At 44.1% G+C, this 19,822-nt stretch overlaps 2 protein-coding genes across 3 annotated transcripts in view; one reads left to right on the plus strand and one right to left on the minus strand.

Moving 5' to 3' along the window:
* Positions 1–8,846, minus strand: part of MINDY2 (MINDY lysine 48 deubiquitinase 2) — a 28,517-nt gene extending 19,671 nt beyond the window's left edge. For both annotated transcript variants that reach the window (XM_071568194.1, XM_071568193.1), the window contains exons 1-2: positions 8,082–8,846; positions 969–1,026 (exon numbers count right to left, since the gene is read on the minus strand). In XM_071568194.1, coding sequence (XP_071424295.1) covers positions 969–1,026; positions 8,082–8,741 — 718 coding nt within the window. In that variant the 5' untranslated portion in view covers positions 8,742–8,846. The remainder of the gene's footprint in view (positions 1–968; positions 1,027–8,081) is intronic.
* A 1,719-nt stretch (positions 8,847–10,565) lies between these two features.
* The window catches only part of ADAM10 (ADAM metallopeptidase domain 10), a 40,550-nt gene continuing 31,293 nt past the window's right edge, over positions 10,566–19,822 (plus strand). Inside the window, exons 1-2 of the mRNA XM_071568195.1 lie at positions 10,566–10,901; positions 18,925–19,075. Coding sequence (XP_071424296.1) covers positions 10,847–10,901; positions 18,925–19,075 — 206 coding nt within the window. The 5' untranslated portion in view covers positions 10,566–10,846. The remainder of the gene's footprint in view (positions 10,902–18,924; positions 19,076–19,822) is intronic.

A 19,822-nucleotide genomic window follows, 5' to 3' on the forward strand; every position in this document is an offset into this window, starting at 1 on the left:
ATCTCAACCCGCAAGTTTTCTGCCTTTGACCCTTCCAGTTCTCTCCCTGATGCCACAGGTGGGGGAGTGGTTGCTGGGGCCTGGCTGCTGGCTGGGGTTAAACCAGACACCTGCATCCCATCTTTGGCTAAACACAATCAATTGGTTAATCATCACATCAGGGTTCAAGATTTAGATACATCCTTAGAGAACAGTGTCCATCTTCCAGATTTTATCTCAATATATTTTTAGTTAAATCCCTTGCTCTACTACTAAAAAATCTTTCTACTCAAAGAAAACTATCATTATAGGTTTCCTAATGCATAGTCTTTTAACCTTAAAGTGGTTGAACTCTTCTGTTGGTTTGTTATTTTTTGGGTTTCTTTTTTCAACTGGTAATCTTGTTGACTGAATAGGAACCTAAATAATTTGAGCAAATAATTTCATTATTCAATTCAATAAGGTAATACCAGAAGCCAATATATGCCTTCAAGAAAGAATACACACATTTAGCCAACTGGAATTATGCAGTGACTTCAGATGACTACATTAATTTTTCCTGTTAAAAGTTTGAGTCAAATTTCCAAGGAACACAGTTACTGCAAACAATTAAAGAGACAGTTGACTTACTACATGCTGTCAACTGTAACAAAATAGCAACATAAAAGACATAAGTTTAAGTCTACCAGTGAGTTGGTACCAGTACTAAGCCATACCAACTGCATGACTAGACTAACCACTGAAGAAAGCAGTATAGAAAACTTGTAAAAGCAACTAAAGAAAAGCAGGAATAACTGAACATTTTAAGTAGTTTCTTGGATCATGAGTTCAAGTAAAGCTGAATAAAATAGTAAATGAACATTTTAAGTACTTTTCTTGGATCATGAGTTCAAGTAAAGCTGAATAAAATAGTAAATAAACCAGTTCTATATTACTACTCACTATAAAGAATAATATACAAGTGAAATCCATTTATTGTAATTACTAACCTAAGTATTCCATCAGCTGTTCAGCTGTTATGATTTCCATCATTGGTGGCAGTTTAATCTGTGAAAATAAAAGTATGTTTTCTTTAAAATGCCAAAATTACAATTTAGAAAGTATCAACATGGTATTTCTAGACAGAAGACTTGTGTTTACATTTGCCTCACCAATTTATAAGGCCATTGGTGTACTGGGGCCAAGAGCCTTCCCAGGACCTCTACTATACAACAGCTACAAGAACAGATTAAAATACGGCATTTTGGGTGTCAGAAAAAACCAAACATGCACACAGCACCTTCTCTCACCTGCAGCTCCCCCCACAGTGCTCCATGCTCCCTACTCCCACCAAAACATTTCTCCTTGACTTGCTTCTGCAAGCACCCAGAATTAACAGACAGAGCTGTGGCCACACATGGTTAAGAAAACTTCGCCCTCCTCAGAAAAGTCTTTGACTCCCTCCCACATTGTAATTCTTAACAGTTAACTCAAAATCTTCCTGCCTTACAAAGGATGGTGGCAGGAGCTGCTGAGACAGGGAAGCCAAAGACTTGTCCAGGTACAAGGAAATGATCTCCCAGCCCCTCATCTCACACTCTGTCTTTAATCATAGTGCACTCCATTTTTCTCTGCATAAATATGAATTTTAGCTTTCTACAGTTTGGGATTGGTTTTATGGGGTCAGTATTTTTTAAGCTTTCTCTTCTCATTCTATCAATCTCCAATATCTTACCACTGAAAGTCTGGTATTGGGAATTTTTAAATTCCATTTCCTCAACACTGGTCACCATTCTCCTTGACACAAATAGAAAGACATGACGTGAGACTGTTAACTCATGTTTAAGGTTTAATAAGCTCCAACTGCTCTGCTGGTTGTGGAGGGGAAGGAGGAAGTACAGACCCATGAGACTGAAGAACAATATACTACGTATACACTGAGCCTTTGATGCAGCATCCCCAATTCAAAAATACAGTACAGCAACACACTCCACTGCTCACACTGTGATGAAGGGGGTTGCAAACTGAAAACTCAGCTTTTTAATAAGTTTACAGAGAAAATGGTGTTTAACTGGGCTAAAGCAGTCTTATTGATTTTAATCATATTTGACAAAAGGCAAATGTGTTAAACATATGAAGTTTCATTAAATTTGGAAGAAGAAAGAGACCTAAGTCAATATGGCTTTGTTAGTTCTACTCTGGGTAAGAAATATGCCCATACTTGGGCCAGAACAGGCCACAGAGCACAAGCCACACCTGGATCAACCTGTAGATGGTGAGCATAGAAAGAAGGTGACAGTGATATGGGAAAGGAAAGGACAGTATAAATTATTTGTAAAGCAGAAAATTAGTGATGCATAAATTCATAAGAAGGCTTAATTAGTTCTGCTTATAACAAAAAATCCCAAACTTAAAACTACATGAATTAAATAAGAAAAATCAGTCAAGCATGCATAAGCACATGGTTTTTTGAAGACATCCATTAAATGAGTTACAACTGATTATAATTTATAAAACTTCTTAACTTCTTCCCAAAACTAATACTCAGTAGGCTAAAAGATTTCATAATCTCTGATCCTGTTCATAATATTCATACTCTAAAAGCATATCTAGGCAACAAACAGCAACTCTAAAGCACAGTTACACAGCTTACCTATATTTGAGCTCTCTATATAGCACTACATATTAATCATAGCATTGACTACAACTGGAATTTTCCCTCACAACTGTAATGGTATAAATCTGTTTTTCTGCAGAACCAACACAAAGTGGTTTTACTTGTATCTGCAGGGTCTCTCTCATAGTTGAATATTTTAACAAGCCAAAATTAACTGCTTGATTAAATGCTAAACAAAGTTAATTGCTTATTTCACAGCATAATTTTAGGGCTGGCATGTATCGTGGGACCTCCATCACACCTTTAAAGTGGGTTAATGGAGTTTCAACACAGTTTTAAGTACTTCTGAACAGAGCTGACTTAAGGACATAGAGAGAACACCACATTTCCCAACTGTTCAGAGCTTCACTGCAAGCACTTAGGCTACAGGAAGTGTACAATGAAGAGGAAATGGGAAAGAAAAATACCTTAAAATCTAAGGGAGAATGAAAAATCATATAGAACCACAGGAATTCTCCAGACAACTCAACAGAAAAAACAATGGAAGCAATAGTAGAGAAAGCTGCTGTTGTTGATAATCTACTGTTTTGAGGGGCACATTTTTCTCAACAGGTTTCAATGTTTAGTTGCTAGAATTTACACTAACTTCACATTTTAGGAAAAATGCATTTCCTCAATTCCCACCCATTTCCTGTACCCCTCTATTGCAGTTTCCTGGTCTTTCTCCCTGATGGCTCTCCCTAACTCAGTTACTTTTCACTTCCTACACTCAGGAGTGGGAATCTTAATACTCCTCACCCAACTACCATGTGACATACAGCTGAGACACCTTTTTAACTAAAAGACAAGACTGGTAAACAAATTTTCATGTGGAATAGGTGGTCTAATACAACTTATACAGTTTCTATGAACTAGACTACAAACCCAAAACCTTTGTAACATTAATTTTCCACTGCATTCTCCCACACTTCAGAAGGGCTTAAAAAATTAAGTGGTGTAGTCCTGCACAGAAGATAACACTTCCAAAAATACTATGCATGTAGAGAGGGACCAAGCAAATTTCTAATGGCTTATATAATAAGCCTTATATAAGACTTATATTATAGTCTCAAAACATATTTATCTAAAACATGCAACTCCTGTGAATTCAGTGTTCCAGGAGGTGAAAGGGTAGCTTCAAGCAGCCTAAAGAAAAAACAGCTAATGCTCTCTGCAAACACCACCTTCCCTGCCTTGCAGGAACAGCTTCATGAACCTGTCACACGCCAGCCCAACAGCGTGTGCTGCCACTCGGTGTGCTGGGCACGGCGCTCGGCCAGGCTCCTCCTGTGCTGGGAAGGCACAGCTCCAGCCCTGCTGGTTTGCGGGCTCAGGCCATAGCACAGATGCCGGATCAGGCTGCCAAGCCCCCTGAGCATCTCTCAGCGGCCCCGGGCGAGCCCAGCCGAGCAATCTGTGCCAGTTCTGCCCATACGGAGCTTCCGCCCGGACCGAGGCACTGCAGGTCACGTGCGAGGGGACAGAGCCAGACACGGCGCCGGCACCGACCCCGCTGGCCCCGCGAACCAAACGGAGCGCTGTGTCAGCGCAGCCCTCGCTCCTCTGGAAACAGACTCGGCGCAGGCACCGGCCCCGCCAACCAAACCGAGCGCTGTCACTGGAGCTCAGCCCTCGCTCCTCTGACAGAGGCCATGTTTATGAGAACCTCAAACTACGCATTTTTAACCAGAATTTTTTTACCCTATCTCTTCTCTGCACCTCCGTTTGGATAACACTTAAGCACGAATGGTTATATAACATTTACTTACGTAATTGTTGCAATCACCTAAATAGATAGTGCAGGCAGTTCTAAAAGTTACCAAAATTTTAGTAGAACTCAGCACGTAGAGAACACAGCTCCTCCCATTTGTTGAGAGGACTGATGGAAAAAACTTACAAAGACACTGTCAAACATGCTACTGGCATTTTTCTACATGAGGACAAGATAATCCATATGCACTCACTTCCCAAGACAACACTAATATTTACGTTTGAATTTCATTGCCTTTTCCCTTTGGCTGATTTTATGTTTCAAAATTATTTGTTTCTCTCTTCCCTGGGCACTTCAGATATGTAATTCCTGTGCAACGTGTTAAGTTTCAGAGAGTTCTTCAGCTGCACGACATCCCATTCTACCTCAGAAGCACAGAGCAGAAGCACAGAACATCCTTATTAAGCTTTTAGCTTAATGATTGCCACAGCCTGAGAAGGGCCACTCCCACACAAAACTAATTTAATGCAGTGCCAGAGGTGATCAGGAAGTGTTGCACAAACTACACGTAACAAAGATCACAAAAAATACTTAGAAAAGCAGGTTTTGCATTGCTAACTCCATAGGCAGCCACGGGCCTGAGCAAAAACTGAGCAGTGTTCAGATTTCAATAGCTGACAAACAGCATGCTACACTACTCTGCATCAGAGGAGACAACTCGTGCTTGTACTTACATTTTAAAATGTTTGGTTCAATACTATACTTCTGCTTTCATTTCCATCACACCACTCTAACAGGTTACCACGCTGTTTTGCACAACAGCTGTTTTACACAACAGCTACTCTGCCAAGTTGGTGTCATGGTGCTTTTGTTTTCTTAGTTAGAGCAGAGGAGTTCTGCTACGGAAGTGTTACAGAAATGTCCTTCTATCTCCTACAGGCGAAACTACAAGATACACTTACCCAGGCAGGCTACAAAAACACTTCAAAAGAAAAGCAATTTCATAATTTTAATATTTAAAAGTATAGTTTTGGCAATCTGCTGCCTCAAAGTATTATGTACGCTTTGAAAACAGTGGATAGAAGAGAGACAGCAGTTTTATCACAAGTTTAGTTCCAAAATCTGCTATTATCAAAAAGGAATTTGAACAGTCCCAGTAGGGGCTGCTATTTTAGAATTTCCAAGAACCCCACTGCCAAACCAGCATCACACCAACATTACCTGAGACCGCATCTACCTACAGGATGACCAGAACTCTCAACCTTGTCAGGACAGAGATCTGAGAAGGAAAGATGATGGCTGCTAACAGGAAGAGAGCCCAAAGCATAACTTGTTACTCCCTCTTATGATTCTGTTTCCCCTCCTCATTTCCTTTTTATTCCATTTTTTCCCCTTACACAGTGCTTATTTTGCCCTAACATATACTGTGGCACTCTCACTCTGCTTTTGCCTATTTTCATCTTTTGGTTTGCTGCCTTTTTCCCAAATTATAATTATTTGACCCAATCTATTGCTCATCTTGGTTCAGGAGAAGTAAGACAAAGGTGGATGTTCATCCTCATCCTTCACCTGTAGTGAACTACTGTCAGAGACCACAAATGAGCTGCCAGTAAGCCTGTCATCCTAACCAATGTCAGCGTGGTTCTTGACTGTGAACTGGGGGAAAATGGCTAATTTTGAGAGGCACTGATTTGTAAAATCAATTATTAACAAGGATTATATATGAGCAACTAACAGGACACCCTTCAGACCTATAAATAATAAATCATGTGATGACAGTTTTACCAGTTTAGCTGCCTGTCTGCAACTCATGTAAATTCTGCTGAGATTTTACATAAATAGACAGAACTACAGAAAACCCTTCCTGTAATCCTAGCAATAAAAACATCAGGGCACTCCCAAGAGGCATTTTGTTCTTCACCTATTTATAAAACTGGATATCCCCTTAATTCTCACTAAGGTAGTATTTGAACAAAGCAGGGTGTCAGTTAAATTCTGGATGCAGGGGAGCAGAAGGCAACCATATTTAAGGAGGCAAAGGAAAAATGATAAGGAACAAAACCTCCAAGAACTTACATTCAAGCAACAGGACCAGTGCTGTCCCATTTACATGCTTTCATTAAATCCAAGAGTAAATAGGAAAATCCTGTAACAGGCAGTTTCTTTCGAAATGCCACCACACAAAATAAGGAATGGCAAGTTCTTCAAGGCCCTCCAGTCACCCCAAGACACTAAAGAGGGAGCACAGAAAGTGAGTGTTCAATACTGAAGTTATGACAACCTTCACACCCTGCTGAGCATGGCAGAACCAACATAAAGTCACACACAACTTCCCTGTACTGCTTTCACTGATGCTTAAAAATCAACACCACTGCACCCACAGTTTTCCTCCTGATGTACAAGCCACTCTGCTCAGGAAAACGTGCAGAAACTATAACTCATTCAAAAGCATTAATCTTCTGGGAAGTTACCTGCCTCTAAACAAATACCTTCTTACAGCATTATTTCCATTTTGCCCTTTTCCTAAGACACCTGTTACACCTGTGAACAACCTTCTACTCCTCCAATACCAAATTTCTTCCCCGGCTACTACAACATAAAAGCTGTTCCCATAAAGCTTTCATATTCTACAACTCCATTCTATCAGCCCACCAACCTTCCAGGGCTGAATTCTCAGCATTTCCTGAAAAGTGATCCTCATCCTTGTTTTGCAATGCTCACAATATCATAGCTCTTCTCCAACAGATATTCTTTTCATATATACATATTAATAACCACATTACACCTTACATTTTAATTACTTAAAAGAAAAAAAAATATTTTAAGACTACAGGTAGCCCACATCCACAATGGCTGCTGATCACAAGAACTTCCAGGTCTCAAGGCTGTACTTGACCACTACCTGATTTACTCATTAATTTCAATACACTCTGTACTGCATAACTGTACAAATGTATCCCTATTATTCCAGCAGTTACTTGTACAAATCTGTCTTTTATACAATTCTGCATTTCATACAACTCTGTGTACACTTTATTATACGAAACTAACCTATTTTCCAAAAATACCACCTATGTTTTCAGTGCTATAAATAGCAATGTTTACTTACTAGAAACCTGCACATATCTGCAAACCACATACTGTTCAGTTTAGTAAGCATCATCTAGATTTTTATTTCTGTTTTAACACAGTAAAGAAAGATGTATCTGACAGCAGCATATTGGAAATAGACTGCAAGCCAGTACTTATTTTCCAAGCTCTACATGTGAGAGAAACGCTTAACAGCAGAAATAAGGCTGGGTGTTCCTGAAACAATCACGGGGTGGTTTAGGTTGGAAGGGACCCTTAAAGGTGACTTAGTTCCAACATGCCTAGTCATGAGCAGGGACACCTTCCACTATCCCAGGTTGCTCCAAGCCCCGTCCAACCTGGCCCTGAACACTTCCACGGATGGGGCAGCCACAGCCTCTTTGGGCAACCTGTGCCAGGGCCTGCCCACCCTCACAGGGAACAATTTCTTACAATAACTATTCTAAACCTGCCCTCGTTCAGCTTAAAGCCATTCCGCCTTGTCCGGCCGCCACATGCCCTTGCCAGAAGTCCCTCTCCAGCCCTCTCGGGGAAGTCGTTGCCCCGAACAGCACACCCCTCCCCGGGTGCGCTCCCGCCGGGCCGGGCCGGCTCCGCTGCCCCGAGCGCTCCGTCCCACCCAGCCCTGCCCGGCCCCGCCATGGCGCCCGCCCGGCCCGCCGGTACCTTCCAGGCCAGGAGCAGCACGTTCATGATGGCCAGCAGCGGGCAGGGCCCGTTCTCGTTCTGGGTGATGACGGGCGTGTTCTCCTCCTTCCAGCGCACCCACTTGATGTGATACACCGACTGGCCCGGGAAGCGCTCCTTGGAGGCGGACAGGAGCTGCGCGCCCGCCGCCGGCCTGTCCCCCTCGGGCTCCGGCGCCGCGCCCCCCGCGGAGGCCGCGGCCACCACCGCCTCGTCTGCGTCGCTGTTGAGCTCGGAGCTGCTCGGGCAGCAGGAGTGCAGGTTGGAGAAGGACTCCAGCGAGTCCAGGCTGCGGGACTCCTCCCCCGGCGGGCTGGGAGCGCCGCTGCTCCCGGAGCCGGCTCCCGCGGGACCGCTCTCCGAGCCGGGCGCCGTCCCGGGGCTCTCCGGCACCACGAGCCCCGCGCCGTCCGCCGCCTCACCGCTCTCCGCGGCCAGGGCGGGGGACGCGGTCCGAGGGGTCGTGGTGGGAGCGGGGGCCGGCGGAGGGGAAGGGCTGCGCCGCCCGCCGCCCTCCTCGGCCTCCCCGCAGCCGCCCTCGCCCGCCGTCGCCTCTCCCAGGCGAAGACGGCCGGCAGCGCCCCCGCCGCCCGTCTGCAGCGAGCCCGCGGGCGGCGGGGGCTGCGCCAGGCTCTCCATGCCCGGCCCGGCCGCTCCGCTCTCTATCGGCACCGCAGCAGCTGCGCCTCCGCCCGCAGCGCCCGCGACGCCATCACAGCGGCGGCGCCGGCCCCGCCCCGCCGGGACGTGCCGGGGGGGGGGAGCGGGCACGGCTGGCCCGGGCGGGGCGGGCGCGGGGAGGGAGGGGCGGGCGGGGAAGGGCCAGGAGGGCGGGGAAGGGCAGGGCCGGGAAGGGAGGGGAGGGCGGGGAAGGGAGGGGAGGGCGGGGAAGGGCAGGGCCGGGAAGGGAGGGGAGGGCGGGGAAGGGAGGGGAGGGCGGGGAAGGGCAGGGCCGGGAAGGGAGGGGAGGGCGGGGAAGGGCGAGGAAGGGAAGGCCCGGGAAGGGAGGGGAGGGCCGGGAGGGGAACGGGGTGGGCCGGGAAGGGCCAGGAGGGCGGGGAAGAGCAGGGCCGCGAAGGGAGGGCTGGGCCGCGAAGGGAGGGCTGGGCCGGGAAGGGAGGGCTGGGCCGGGAAACAGGTGAACGCGGCCCGGCGGAGCGTGTGCGCGGTGCCCGCTGTAAGTACTGTAAAAAATACGTTTCTGCTGAGCGCGATGGGCAAAGTGAGAGCTCGGATGGGCTGCTCGAAAGGAGGCCAGTTTAGGGTGGGTATTGGGAAGAGTTTTTTTTAATGTGAGAGTGCACTGGCACGGGCTGCCCAGAAAAGCTGTGGATGCCCCATCCCTGGGAGTGTTGCAGCCAGGTTGGATAAAGCCTGGAGTAGCCGGGTCTAGTGGAATGGGCCCACGGCTGGGAGGGTTGGGACTGAATGGTCTTTAAGGTTCATTCCAACCCCTTGGCATTCTGTGATTCTATGACTTAAGAACTAATGTGGCTGCATTACTGACTTTACCACGATTAACCCTTTCTCTCTTTGTATAAACCCTCAGATTTTAATCACAAATTCTAAACACAGTCTTGGGATGATAAGGATTTATCCTCTCATTTTTTATTCTCTAATTTGAGCTCTATAAGCACATCACCTTCTGCAGCCTTACCTGCAGTATATTCACTGTAATTTTGCTTCCTATGTACATTTCCGTAGCTGCTTTCCCTACTCCTGAGTGTTCGGGGGAAGGTTTTCCTATTGTGCCTTGGCAATAGGAATGGAAAAGCACCAAGCTGGCAGTAAACTGAGAAACTTGTCACAAACGCTAATGTAAAAAATAAATCTTTGAGGTGGCACAGTTGATGTAAGAATGAGCATGTGGACAAACATGAGATGAAACATTTTCCCTGGATGGCTCACATCTGTATTTGCACGGGGAGATTCTCCTGGACACCTGAATCATGAAGGCAGTTCAAGACAGTCTCAAAATGACAAGACCCCGTTCAGGGGGCACACTGTGACACTTGACATCACACAGAGCAGTGGAAGTCGGTGACCTGAAAAAAAACTCTGAAAGTAAGTAAATTAGTTTCTACAAGGGAAAAAACCCCGCATATCTGGTAAGGGGATAAAGGAAACCCGAATAAAACACCACAAGAACCTTAGTTTCTGCAGGGATAAAAACCTGTCTCTGGTAAGGAGATAAAGGAAAAGAGAATAAAACGCTGAATTAGTTTCTGTAAAAAAAAAGTCTATGTGGTACGGGGATAAAGGAAATTAGAATGAAAGGGTAAATTAGCTCCTGCAGGGAAAGCACGTGCCGAAGGACGGCGACTGAGGGATGTGTTTACCCCTCCAAGGAGCCACAATCTCCGGCCCGGGGCGCGGCGGAAGCGGCCGCAGAGGCCCCGCCCATCGGGGCGTGTCCCGGTCCCGCCCCTCCAGCCCCCGCGCGCTCTGGGCGCGGCCCCGCCCCGCCGGCGGCGTCGGGCGCGCGCGCGGGCGGAGGGAGCAGAGCGGAGCGGGAACGGGAGCGGGAGCTCGGGGAGCGAAGCGGGGACAGCGCCGTCGGGAGAGCCGCCCAGCCCGGCCCATCTGCGGCCGAGCCGTGGACGGGAACAGTCCTTCGGAGCAGCGGGGGACAAAGCGGAGGGAGGCGCCCGGCTCGCCCCTCCCCTCCCCATCCCGGCGCCGGCTGGGGCGGATGTGCCGTGGGTAGGCGGCGGCGGCGGCGGCGGGGCCTGCGCCCGGCGGAGATGGATCTGGCGGGGACGATAATCCTGCTGTGCTCCTGCGCGGCGGGCGCCGGAGGTGAGGAGCCGCCCGGCCTCGCGGGGCCCTGAGTCGGGGCCGTCTCCTCCTTCTCCCTCCCTTCCTCCTTCCTTCCTTCTCTCGCTCCCTCCGTTCCCGGCGCTCGGGGCCAGCGGCGACGGGCCCCGCTCCCCGGGGCGCTCCGGCGGCAGGGCCGCGGCTGGGCCGCCCGCCGGGCTCTCCGCTCCTCCCGCCCGGGCCTGGCCGCCCCAGCCCGCCCGGAGCCCCCGCCCCTGTCCCGGCACTTTCCCCCCCGGGGCCGGGGCGCTCCTCCCCGCTCCGCTCTCCCTCGGGCCCGTCCCCACACCGTGCTCGGCGGTGCTTTCCCTGCCCGCCTCCGCTGCGGTCCCCCGGGACTGCCGGCACGGTCCCGGGGCCGCTGCCCCTTCCCTTCCCTGCGGCCGCTTCCCCGTCTCCGACACCGGGAAGCGCGGGCGGGAAGTTCAGCTTCGGGAGAAACCCGAGCTCGTCTTTTATTTCCTGAAGTGCGGCCGTGTGTTCAGGGATGGTCCCCCTTCTCCCAGGCCGTCTGCTTGGAGGGGACGTTTCACTGTCTCGGCTCCCGTTACCCCGCGGGGAGTTGTTTTCCTGCACTGGGGAACCGGGAGGGAGGTTTCTCCACCGCGCCTGGTAATGTTTAATTGGCCAAGTCACGCCAGGGAAATAGTTTCGACTTTGTACAAGAATAGGCGTTGGAAGGGGCGGACTTGGGAGGGTGTTTCTAAAGAAGTGAGGGTGGAACAGCTGGTAAAAGAGTTACTTCCTCTCTCTCGTTTGGCACCTCTCTGGTTTATCGGGGCTCTGCATCTGCGCACGTCAAGAGTACACACAGGCTTATTAACAAAGAAACTAACCCTCCATCCTGCTCTTTTACAAGTTCTCAAAAAGTAGCCTCAAAGTGTAAGAAAACTTCAGTATCTTGTATTGCTGGCTAAGCTGTGAGACAGAAAGCAAGTTGATGGATGTGGTCAGAAGCCATCCCGTTACTTGTGTTAGGAGTGGTACACACAAAAGACTCGGCGTTTTCCTTCATAAATTCTTGTAAACTATCGAGATATTTCAGACTTAATTATTGGCATTCTTTCAAGGCCTCTTTGTTTTCTGAACTAAACGGTGCTGGCACAGAATTAATTCAAAATGATTAATTAACCAATTGTGAGGGTTGTTTCCACTGTTTAATTCTAGGCAAGTAGTTCTGCCTTATAAACATAGTAAACATGTAAAGGCCAGTCTTCTGGATATATGGAAGAAAGTTCATGGAGTGTATTCTGTTTTAGAAATTCCTGTTAATTTTTTAATTTGAGAGAAAAATGGGCATCTTCAACTTTCCTGGGCATTAGGAAGCTCACCTCACTAGCAGGTGACAGAAGTACCTGCTGTTCAACAGTGCAGGTCGAGCTTTAAAGATTAATAGTGCTGGATAGAAATCTAGAGATAATGGCCAATACATGTCTCCAGAATATCCTATGGAACTCTCAGAAAAGTCTGAACATAATTATGAAAGATTTGACATAATTCTATGCTAAATTAAAATGGTTTTTTAATGTTAGAGTGGTCGATGTTCACATTTCTAGGGTTTCTTAATACTGTAAATGTTTTTATTTACTGGAAAGAGAGTTCCTCATTTGCAAGGTTTTCTTCTAGGTAGGTGTTATAAAATCTGTTTGGAAAGGGCAAGTTCACGTTTCTTAACAAAGTTACTGTGAGAGCAGCACAAACTGGAAAGAACTGAAGAAACCCCCACAATTTACCTGTTTTATTTGTGTGTGGTGGATCTTGAACTCCTTCATTTTACTCAGATCCTAAATTTAGTTTTACTTACAACTAAAATAGTCTAGTTTTAAGCCATGTAGGTATTAAATAGTAGTAATTTTGAAAATTCCATGAATCTGCACTTTTTAAAAAATTGCTTTTGTGTGTTTTGAGCATAAGAATGAAATACTTTTGCAGAATATTTGAGTTTGAACTCTCAGAATTACACAAGGCTTTGTGCCTGTGTATCATGTAGGCACAGTACATACTCTATTGTGATTCTCTTTAGACATAAAGTTACAGATTAAGAGAACCAATTGTAACTTTAGCTCACATTTAAGTACGAATCACAGAATCAACATTTAAAATAAGGTGCAGCATAATGGAGTGGCTTATTTGAGGAGAGAGGTTAGTGACATCTCTTTGTTTTGTTTGAAAACTATTTTCTGTTGTTTATATTGTTCTTAAAATTACATGAAAGGAATGTAATCAAAAGCAATCACTGGTGAAATGTACTGCAGTGTCTGGCCTAGGCTGCTTTGTAGCTTTGTGTATGCTATGTGTGTATGGTTAAAACAGAGAAGTTATTAGAAACTTGGCCTAATAGGCCCAGAAACATCACTGATCAGGTTTTGGTATTGGATCACTTTTAGGGCTCTTACAAGTTTTTCTTTCTTTTCTTCCACTGCAAAAATATTACCTTCATAAAACCAGTGCTCCAGTAGGTCAGTTTGAATACAGTTTCAAAAGTATAAGAAGGAAAAACCAAACTGTTTATTTTGTTTTGGTGTTGTAAGTAACAGGGGAAAGGTAGAATTTAGCTTCTAATATATGGTGTCTACTTGAGATAAGACATGTGTACCTTGAATTTTAAGAATTCTTTTTTAAGAGGTGAATCTCAATGTTTTCCCCAGTACCCCTGGAATTGCTTGTCTAAAGGGGTCTTTCCTCTCTCTGGTGCTGTTAATTTTGATGTGTACAAAGTGGTACTTAGTTTGGGCAACATTATTGGCAGCTTTTAGTAGCATGCTTTGTTCAAAGTAATGGAGATGCTTGCAGGTATATTAATCAGTGTTTAATTATCCATATATAATTATGTTCTTAGAGGAATGGAAGTAATTAATGAAACCTCTCTGTCGACCTAAAGGTCATTAAAAAGAAAGGGAAAGGGGAATAGAAAACACAAAAAAAGAACTACTGAGTCCTCCAAAAAGCTTGGACTTAATAAGAACGACTGTGCTTTAGCTGGGCTGCTCAGATGCTGAACAGCACTGAAAATCTCTGATAAGTGATTGTTTTCACAGGTACAACACACCCTTCTGTGTTGCTGGGACTTCCAAGTTGTATCTTAGTGTCTGAATATTGAACTCTGTATTTCCCAGTGAGCATGAGAGAAATTCTGCTTTATTCTGGACACATGGGGGAGTTGTGGGAAGGCATTTATGAGCTATCAACATCTGAGTGATTTAGTTTGCATCCTTCCTATAAATTGAGAAGAACACCAGCCTTCGTTAACATGGCAGCACTCAGCCTCCAGCATTTATTTGGGTTCAAAATAAAAATATTATGAATTTTATGTCTGGGTGAGACAGTGTCTAGTAAAGGCAGCTGTCAGATGGTTGTTTCAGAAATGCCTATGGTAATTAAAAGTAAATAAAACCAGGTGTTTAGATAGTAACTTCGAACTCATGTTGCCCAGAAGCCTCAGACTGCAATTTATTTACGCTTTTAAAAGATCCAAAGGTTCAGTTTTGCAGCGTGTCAAAGCCACTGCACTGAGTTACTGCTCTCTGGTGCTCCTGCCCTGCCCTTGCATTCCCACCTCTCCCCCTGGCATGAGGAGACAATTCAAATAAAAGAAGCTGTTATTTCCTGCCAGATGTGAGATGTCTGTTGGTTTATTGTGCAGACTTGGCCTGATGGGGAAGAAGACCTGGGACAGGAACAGGGTGAAGAGGAAGAAAGCAAAAAATAAAAGCAGACATCTGCTGTACACTGGTGGTGCTGTGCTGTCAAACCATGCCCTCACTGTGAGGCTTCAGTGAAGGAAAATGATTCTGACTTGACTTCTTGGTTATATGTTTTACTTTCACCAAAAACTAAACTTGACCAGAAGAGAGAACAATTTTCAGCTGAATCAGTGTTAGTGCCAGTGCAAGGGAAGAACAGAAACTGAGTAGATGTGAAAGGGCAGCAGGGCCAGCCCTTCTGCTGGCAGTTATGAAACTACAGCCTGAATAAATTCTTCAGTGAAGTTCAAATCAGGAGGTTTATGGCAAGATTTTTGCCTTGCTATATACTTAAGCACAGGAGTGCTAAACCTGAATGCAATGTGCTCTCTTTAATGCCCTATGTAAAGGGAGCATTTTTAAGTTAGATAAAGTCTACACTGAAAACATCTTGCTTTGATCATCTTAATTAAAATTATAATAATAATTCTCTACCAGGTATTTACTATATGCTGGCATCTCAAATCTGCAAATCAGTGATGACACTTGCAGTAAAAAGACTTGTCTAGTGAGTTGGCCTGGCTGCTGAACAATTTCTCATACTCTATCAAGTCGTGTTCTGTGCTTTTTTTTCCCACTTAAAAATTGACTTGTGTTTGAATTACTTGCATTTGTCATGCAAGTCTTAATCTCAGTGTTTTAACATAACCTTCTCCTCTTAGAACAGTACATGCTTGATTTATGTTCTCATAGGAAGTTAAATGTTGTCTTTTACAATGATACTTATGAAATTAATAGATGTTTATATTTACACTGGTAAACTTTCAGTACTGCTTATTATTAGTCATGTTTTTCTTGCTCCTGTAAGGATTTCCTCCAGAATCTCCCCAGATACTGAGCTTAGCCTGACCTGTAGATCTCCAGGCCCTCTTCCTTGAAGATGGGGATGACTTTTGTCTTCCAGTTGTCAGGAGCTCCCCTCCATCACAGTAACTTTTCCAAGCAGCTGTTACTTGTAGGTGCTCAGGGTGTGCCAGGAATCTTGTAGCTAAAATCACATGCTTGACACATTCTCCTCTTGGCATAAGCTTAGTTAGAGGGTGAGAATATATCCCTCAGGCTCCTTAGCTGTCCAGTGGGATTTGTTCAGAACAACTGTAGATGACTTTCCTCACAGCTCTCAAGGGATACTGAAGAGTTGTATCCCCTCATACACAAGTCTTTGACAGAAACTGTCAAAATGAGACATTACCCTAAATGCTCCACCTGATTCTGTTTAAAGTCATTCCTTGTACTTAGTTCTAAGCCCATGAGAATAAAGCTTCATTCCTGAAGGGAATTTGTCATAGGAATTGCCACATGTAGTTTCACAAATCTTCAGGAGACTCTACTGTCAAGTTCAAAAGCCATCCTGTTGTCACTCTCTGTCCTAAAGGGTTTGTCTCTGCTGGCTTAGTGTTTAGGTGGCGTGGAGTGTTGGCTTATTCCACTGAATTGTTTGGAAGGACATCAAGCTGACTTTGGTTGGTGATGGCAACATGACACATGGAATTTGTAGAGCTGTTCCCTTAAACTACATTTAGATGTTCAATGTTCAGTGTTTTGTATTGCAGGCTCCCTGATTGTGTCCTTGTTTGAACAGATCTTTGCCTTGCAGTCTCTATTAAAATAAAACCAACACCCAAGCCCCTAGTTCTTCATTTACAAGAAAATAATGGCAGTTGTTTGTAGGCAAGGTTGAGATCTGTGTGTGTGCCATCCTAATGATTTCTTGGGCTGCTTTCAGATCCCGTGGTAGACTTCTTCCCTTCTCATCCAGACCTTTGGAAGTGCAGCAGCTGGAGCTGCCAGTTGTGCCTCCCTCATGCACCTCACTAAACTCTTCTTTCCAGTGTAATAAACTCACCACAGGATCCTGTGGATTCCTGTATTACCACGGCTGAGCTACTTACTAACCTTCCTTTGTGAAGAAGATAATCCTTTTTGATACGTAGCTGGTTTTATTATTAGGAGTTTGTGTGTCAGTTGCAGACTTTGAACGCTGTAACAACATTAATATCTTATAGAGGCCTCTGGAAGTGAAAGTAAATGTTGGTTTTGAAGCCTTGATTCCTACCTTGACTGAAGTCCCTTTTTGAAAAAGTCTGGGTGATAAGAGGCTGCTCTGGTTAAGCAAGAAGAGAGCAGCAAGAGTGTGTTAAGTTTTTGCCGTGAGAGCACTCAAACATAAGGAGTACTTTAAGTTTTGGAGAAAGGGAAAAGAAGTCACATTGTTTCCCTGTGTGATCACAGAAAGTGTGTGCTTTTTTTGTTAAGAAAAAGGTTTTTGCTTAAAACCCTCTCTGCTTTTGGTTGGCAGAACAGTTATAAGACTTTCTGATGTCAATAGTCTTTTGCTGTCTGGTCACAGTAGTTAGCACTTAAAAACTCTTCTTTGTGACTCAGTTAAATGTAGTCTCTCATCTTTCCACATGGTCATGAGACTTGGATGGGGTGCCAAGTGTTTTACTGAGTTTTCAGTAAGTTGTTACACTTTGAAACCTTTTTTTTTTTAGGTGCATGAAGTTATTCAAAGTGTATCTTGCAAGAAAAGTGGTCTGTAACAGTTTAAGGAGTGCATTATTAAAAGCTTCCTACCACAGAAAAGTTAAAGTTAATTCTGGAGCACAGAAGGTTACACGTAATGCAGCATTAGTTACTAACTCCACAGCTTTGATCAAGTTCTTAAAGTGAGTTAATATTAATATTGTAGTCTAGATGAGGGCTCATTTAACAATTAAAAATGTAAGTTTTAGCTTATATCAGTTAATTTTGAAGCTTGTTTTCTTTAATGGTGACACTTTTGGGTCATAGACCTGGAATTGGAAAGGATGTGTCCGTAGTCAGGCTCATGTATATTGTGCATGGTCTAAGGCTTATCTGGTTTGGTTTGTAGAAGTTCTTGGGTTAAGGAGTCATTTCTGCTTCATTTTGTAGGATTATGTTGGAAGTGATTAGAGAAACATCAGGCAGGGCCTACATCCTGCATCCTCAAACTCCTGCTGGTTACTGAAACTTTGCAATCTGTGTCTTCTTTGCACTTGAGTTCATGTAACTTGCCTGAATCACACATTTAAACATTTGAGACACCTAAGACACTTTCTTTCCTGGAAAGCTGGATGAGAGTGGACTTGTATTTTGAGACTAAGAGTGAGAGAAAATTAGAATGAAGTTTTGTTACTGGACTGTATTTGCAGTTAATGATGAATAGTCAACATTTGCAGAAGGCTACAGTACTGTGGGGGAATTGGAATGTGATTTGTCTGCAGTGTGGCATTTCTTGAATCTTAAAAAGATATGGCAGTATCATCTTGTGAACATTGCATGCTCAGTGCAAGGGATGCATTTGTAATTTTTAATTTATTTAATCATCTGTTCAGATATCTGAAGAGAAATATCACATGGGGTCTCTGAGAACTGTCACATATAGGTTGGTCTGAGGGGTTTAACTTCTTGTGATACAACTATTTTCCTTCTTGCAGAATTCAAATTCTTGTGGTTTTCTCCTCAAGTTGTATTTTGTTTTTTTTGGGAATTAGTGAGTGCCTCTGGTCAGTTTTGTATGTCTGTTCCCCCATTAGGATAGGAGGGTCAAAAATCTTCCTGGTTTTCTGTCATGAACTCTTATTTATGATATGAATCATAAATTTTACCTTAGAAGAAAATGTCCAAAATAGACTGAAGCAAATCTCTATCTCTGGAGATACATTGTAATAAAACTTTTCAGTGTGGGAGAACATTCTGTGTGGTACGAAATGTGTTGCTACGTGGCATAGTTTGCTATTAATTTTCCTGGGTATTTCACATGTAGAGTCTAAACATTCTGAGCAGATACTGTGGTGTAGTGATGGCAGAGTGAAGTTGTAAGCAGAATTCTAGGGAACCAGAAGAAAGATGTTCAGCTGTTGCACTTCTCATTTTGAATCAGGAGTTCCTTTCTGACTCAGCTCTCAGGTGTTCCTGTCTAGTGATGTAGTTTGCTTTGTGGGGTAGTTTTGTAGTAAATGAACTACGCTTGTTTTGATTGAAATTCAAGTGGAAGATGTCTCCCAAGGTCCACTTGATGCACTTGTAATTACAGATGTGTGTCCAGTCTGTGGGACCAGAGCAGAATGAAACTTAAGTGTGCAAAGGAGAAGAAAAAAAGCTAAAATGGATATAATGTGGTATTTGGGTCTTTATCACCACCTGTTTTGCACCACAGATCTGCCTTGCCTGGTAGTGTTGTTATAACCTTAGCACTTTCTCAGACATGCTAAACCTTACTTGTATCTCTTTTTCAGGCCAGTATGGGAATCCTCTGAATAAGTACATTAGACATTATGAAGGTTTGACCTACGATGTGGATTTGTTACACCAAAAACACCAGCGAGCCAAAAGAGCAGTATCCCATGAAGAGCAGTTCCTGCGCCTGGATTTTCATGCTCATGGAAGGTTAGTGAGATTTAAAAAGGTATTTGTTTTAAATATTTTATTCAAATAGGTTTTAATTACAGTAAAATGTAAAGTGTGGAACACAGTCATCAAAATAACATTAGCTGGAATACACTAAATTGCACAGTTTACAGTTTCTATCAAGTATTTGCTCTTGTGTCCAGTGTAAGTATGAAATTGTTGCTTGTAATCACTCATTAAAACTTCTGATTGTAACTATTAATGCACTTTGAAGCTTAAACAGTGGAATCATACTGGGAACAGAATGGTAGTTGATTCTGAGCTTATAATGCAGCTTTGGGATTTATTCTGTTTGTTTGAGGTTTTTTCTCCCAAAAAATATGCTGAACTGACTGAGTAGATTTAATTGAGATAAAGTAAAACTTCAAATTGCATTTGAAACTACAAAATAGCCCAAATCCCTGTTCTGTGTGTACTGGTGTTACCTGATCTTTGTGCTATTGTGGAATTTAGTAATTATTTGACATGGGGAAAGATAATTGCTGTTACAAGACTTGCTTTGCCTTTGACTGAACATGTAAGATCCAGTACTAAAGTTGGATATTCTGTGTGAGCAACTGAAGTATAATTTGTAGGTTTCAGTTAGGAAGATCTCTTTGCAATTTAGAATTGCCTACTTTTTGTACATATATATATGTATATATAATAGGAAGAAAGTTAAAATACTGTTGTCTGTACCTTTGTTTCTTTGACTCTTTGCAGCACTACTCTCCTAATACATTTTAG

Source organism: Pithys albifrons, chromosome 13 (genome assembly GCF_047495875.1).
Source record: "Pithys albifrons albifrons isolate INPA30051 chromosome 13, PitAlb_v1, whole genome shotgun sequence".
In the NCBI taxonomy this organism is placed as follows: domain Eukaryota; kingdom Metazoa; phylum Chordata; class Aves; order Passeriformes; family Thamnophilidae; genus Pithys; species Pithys albifrons.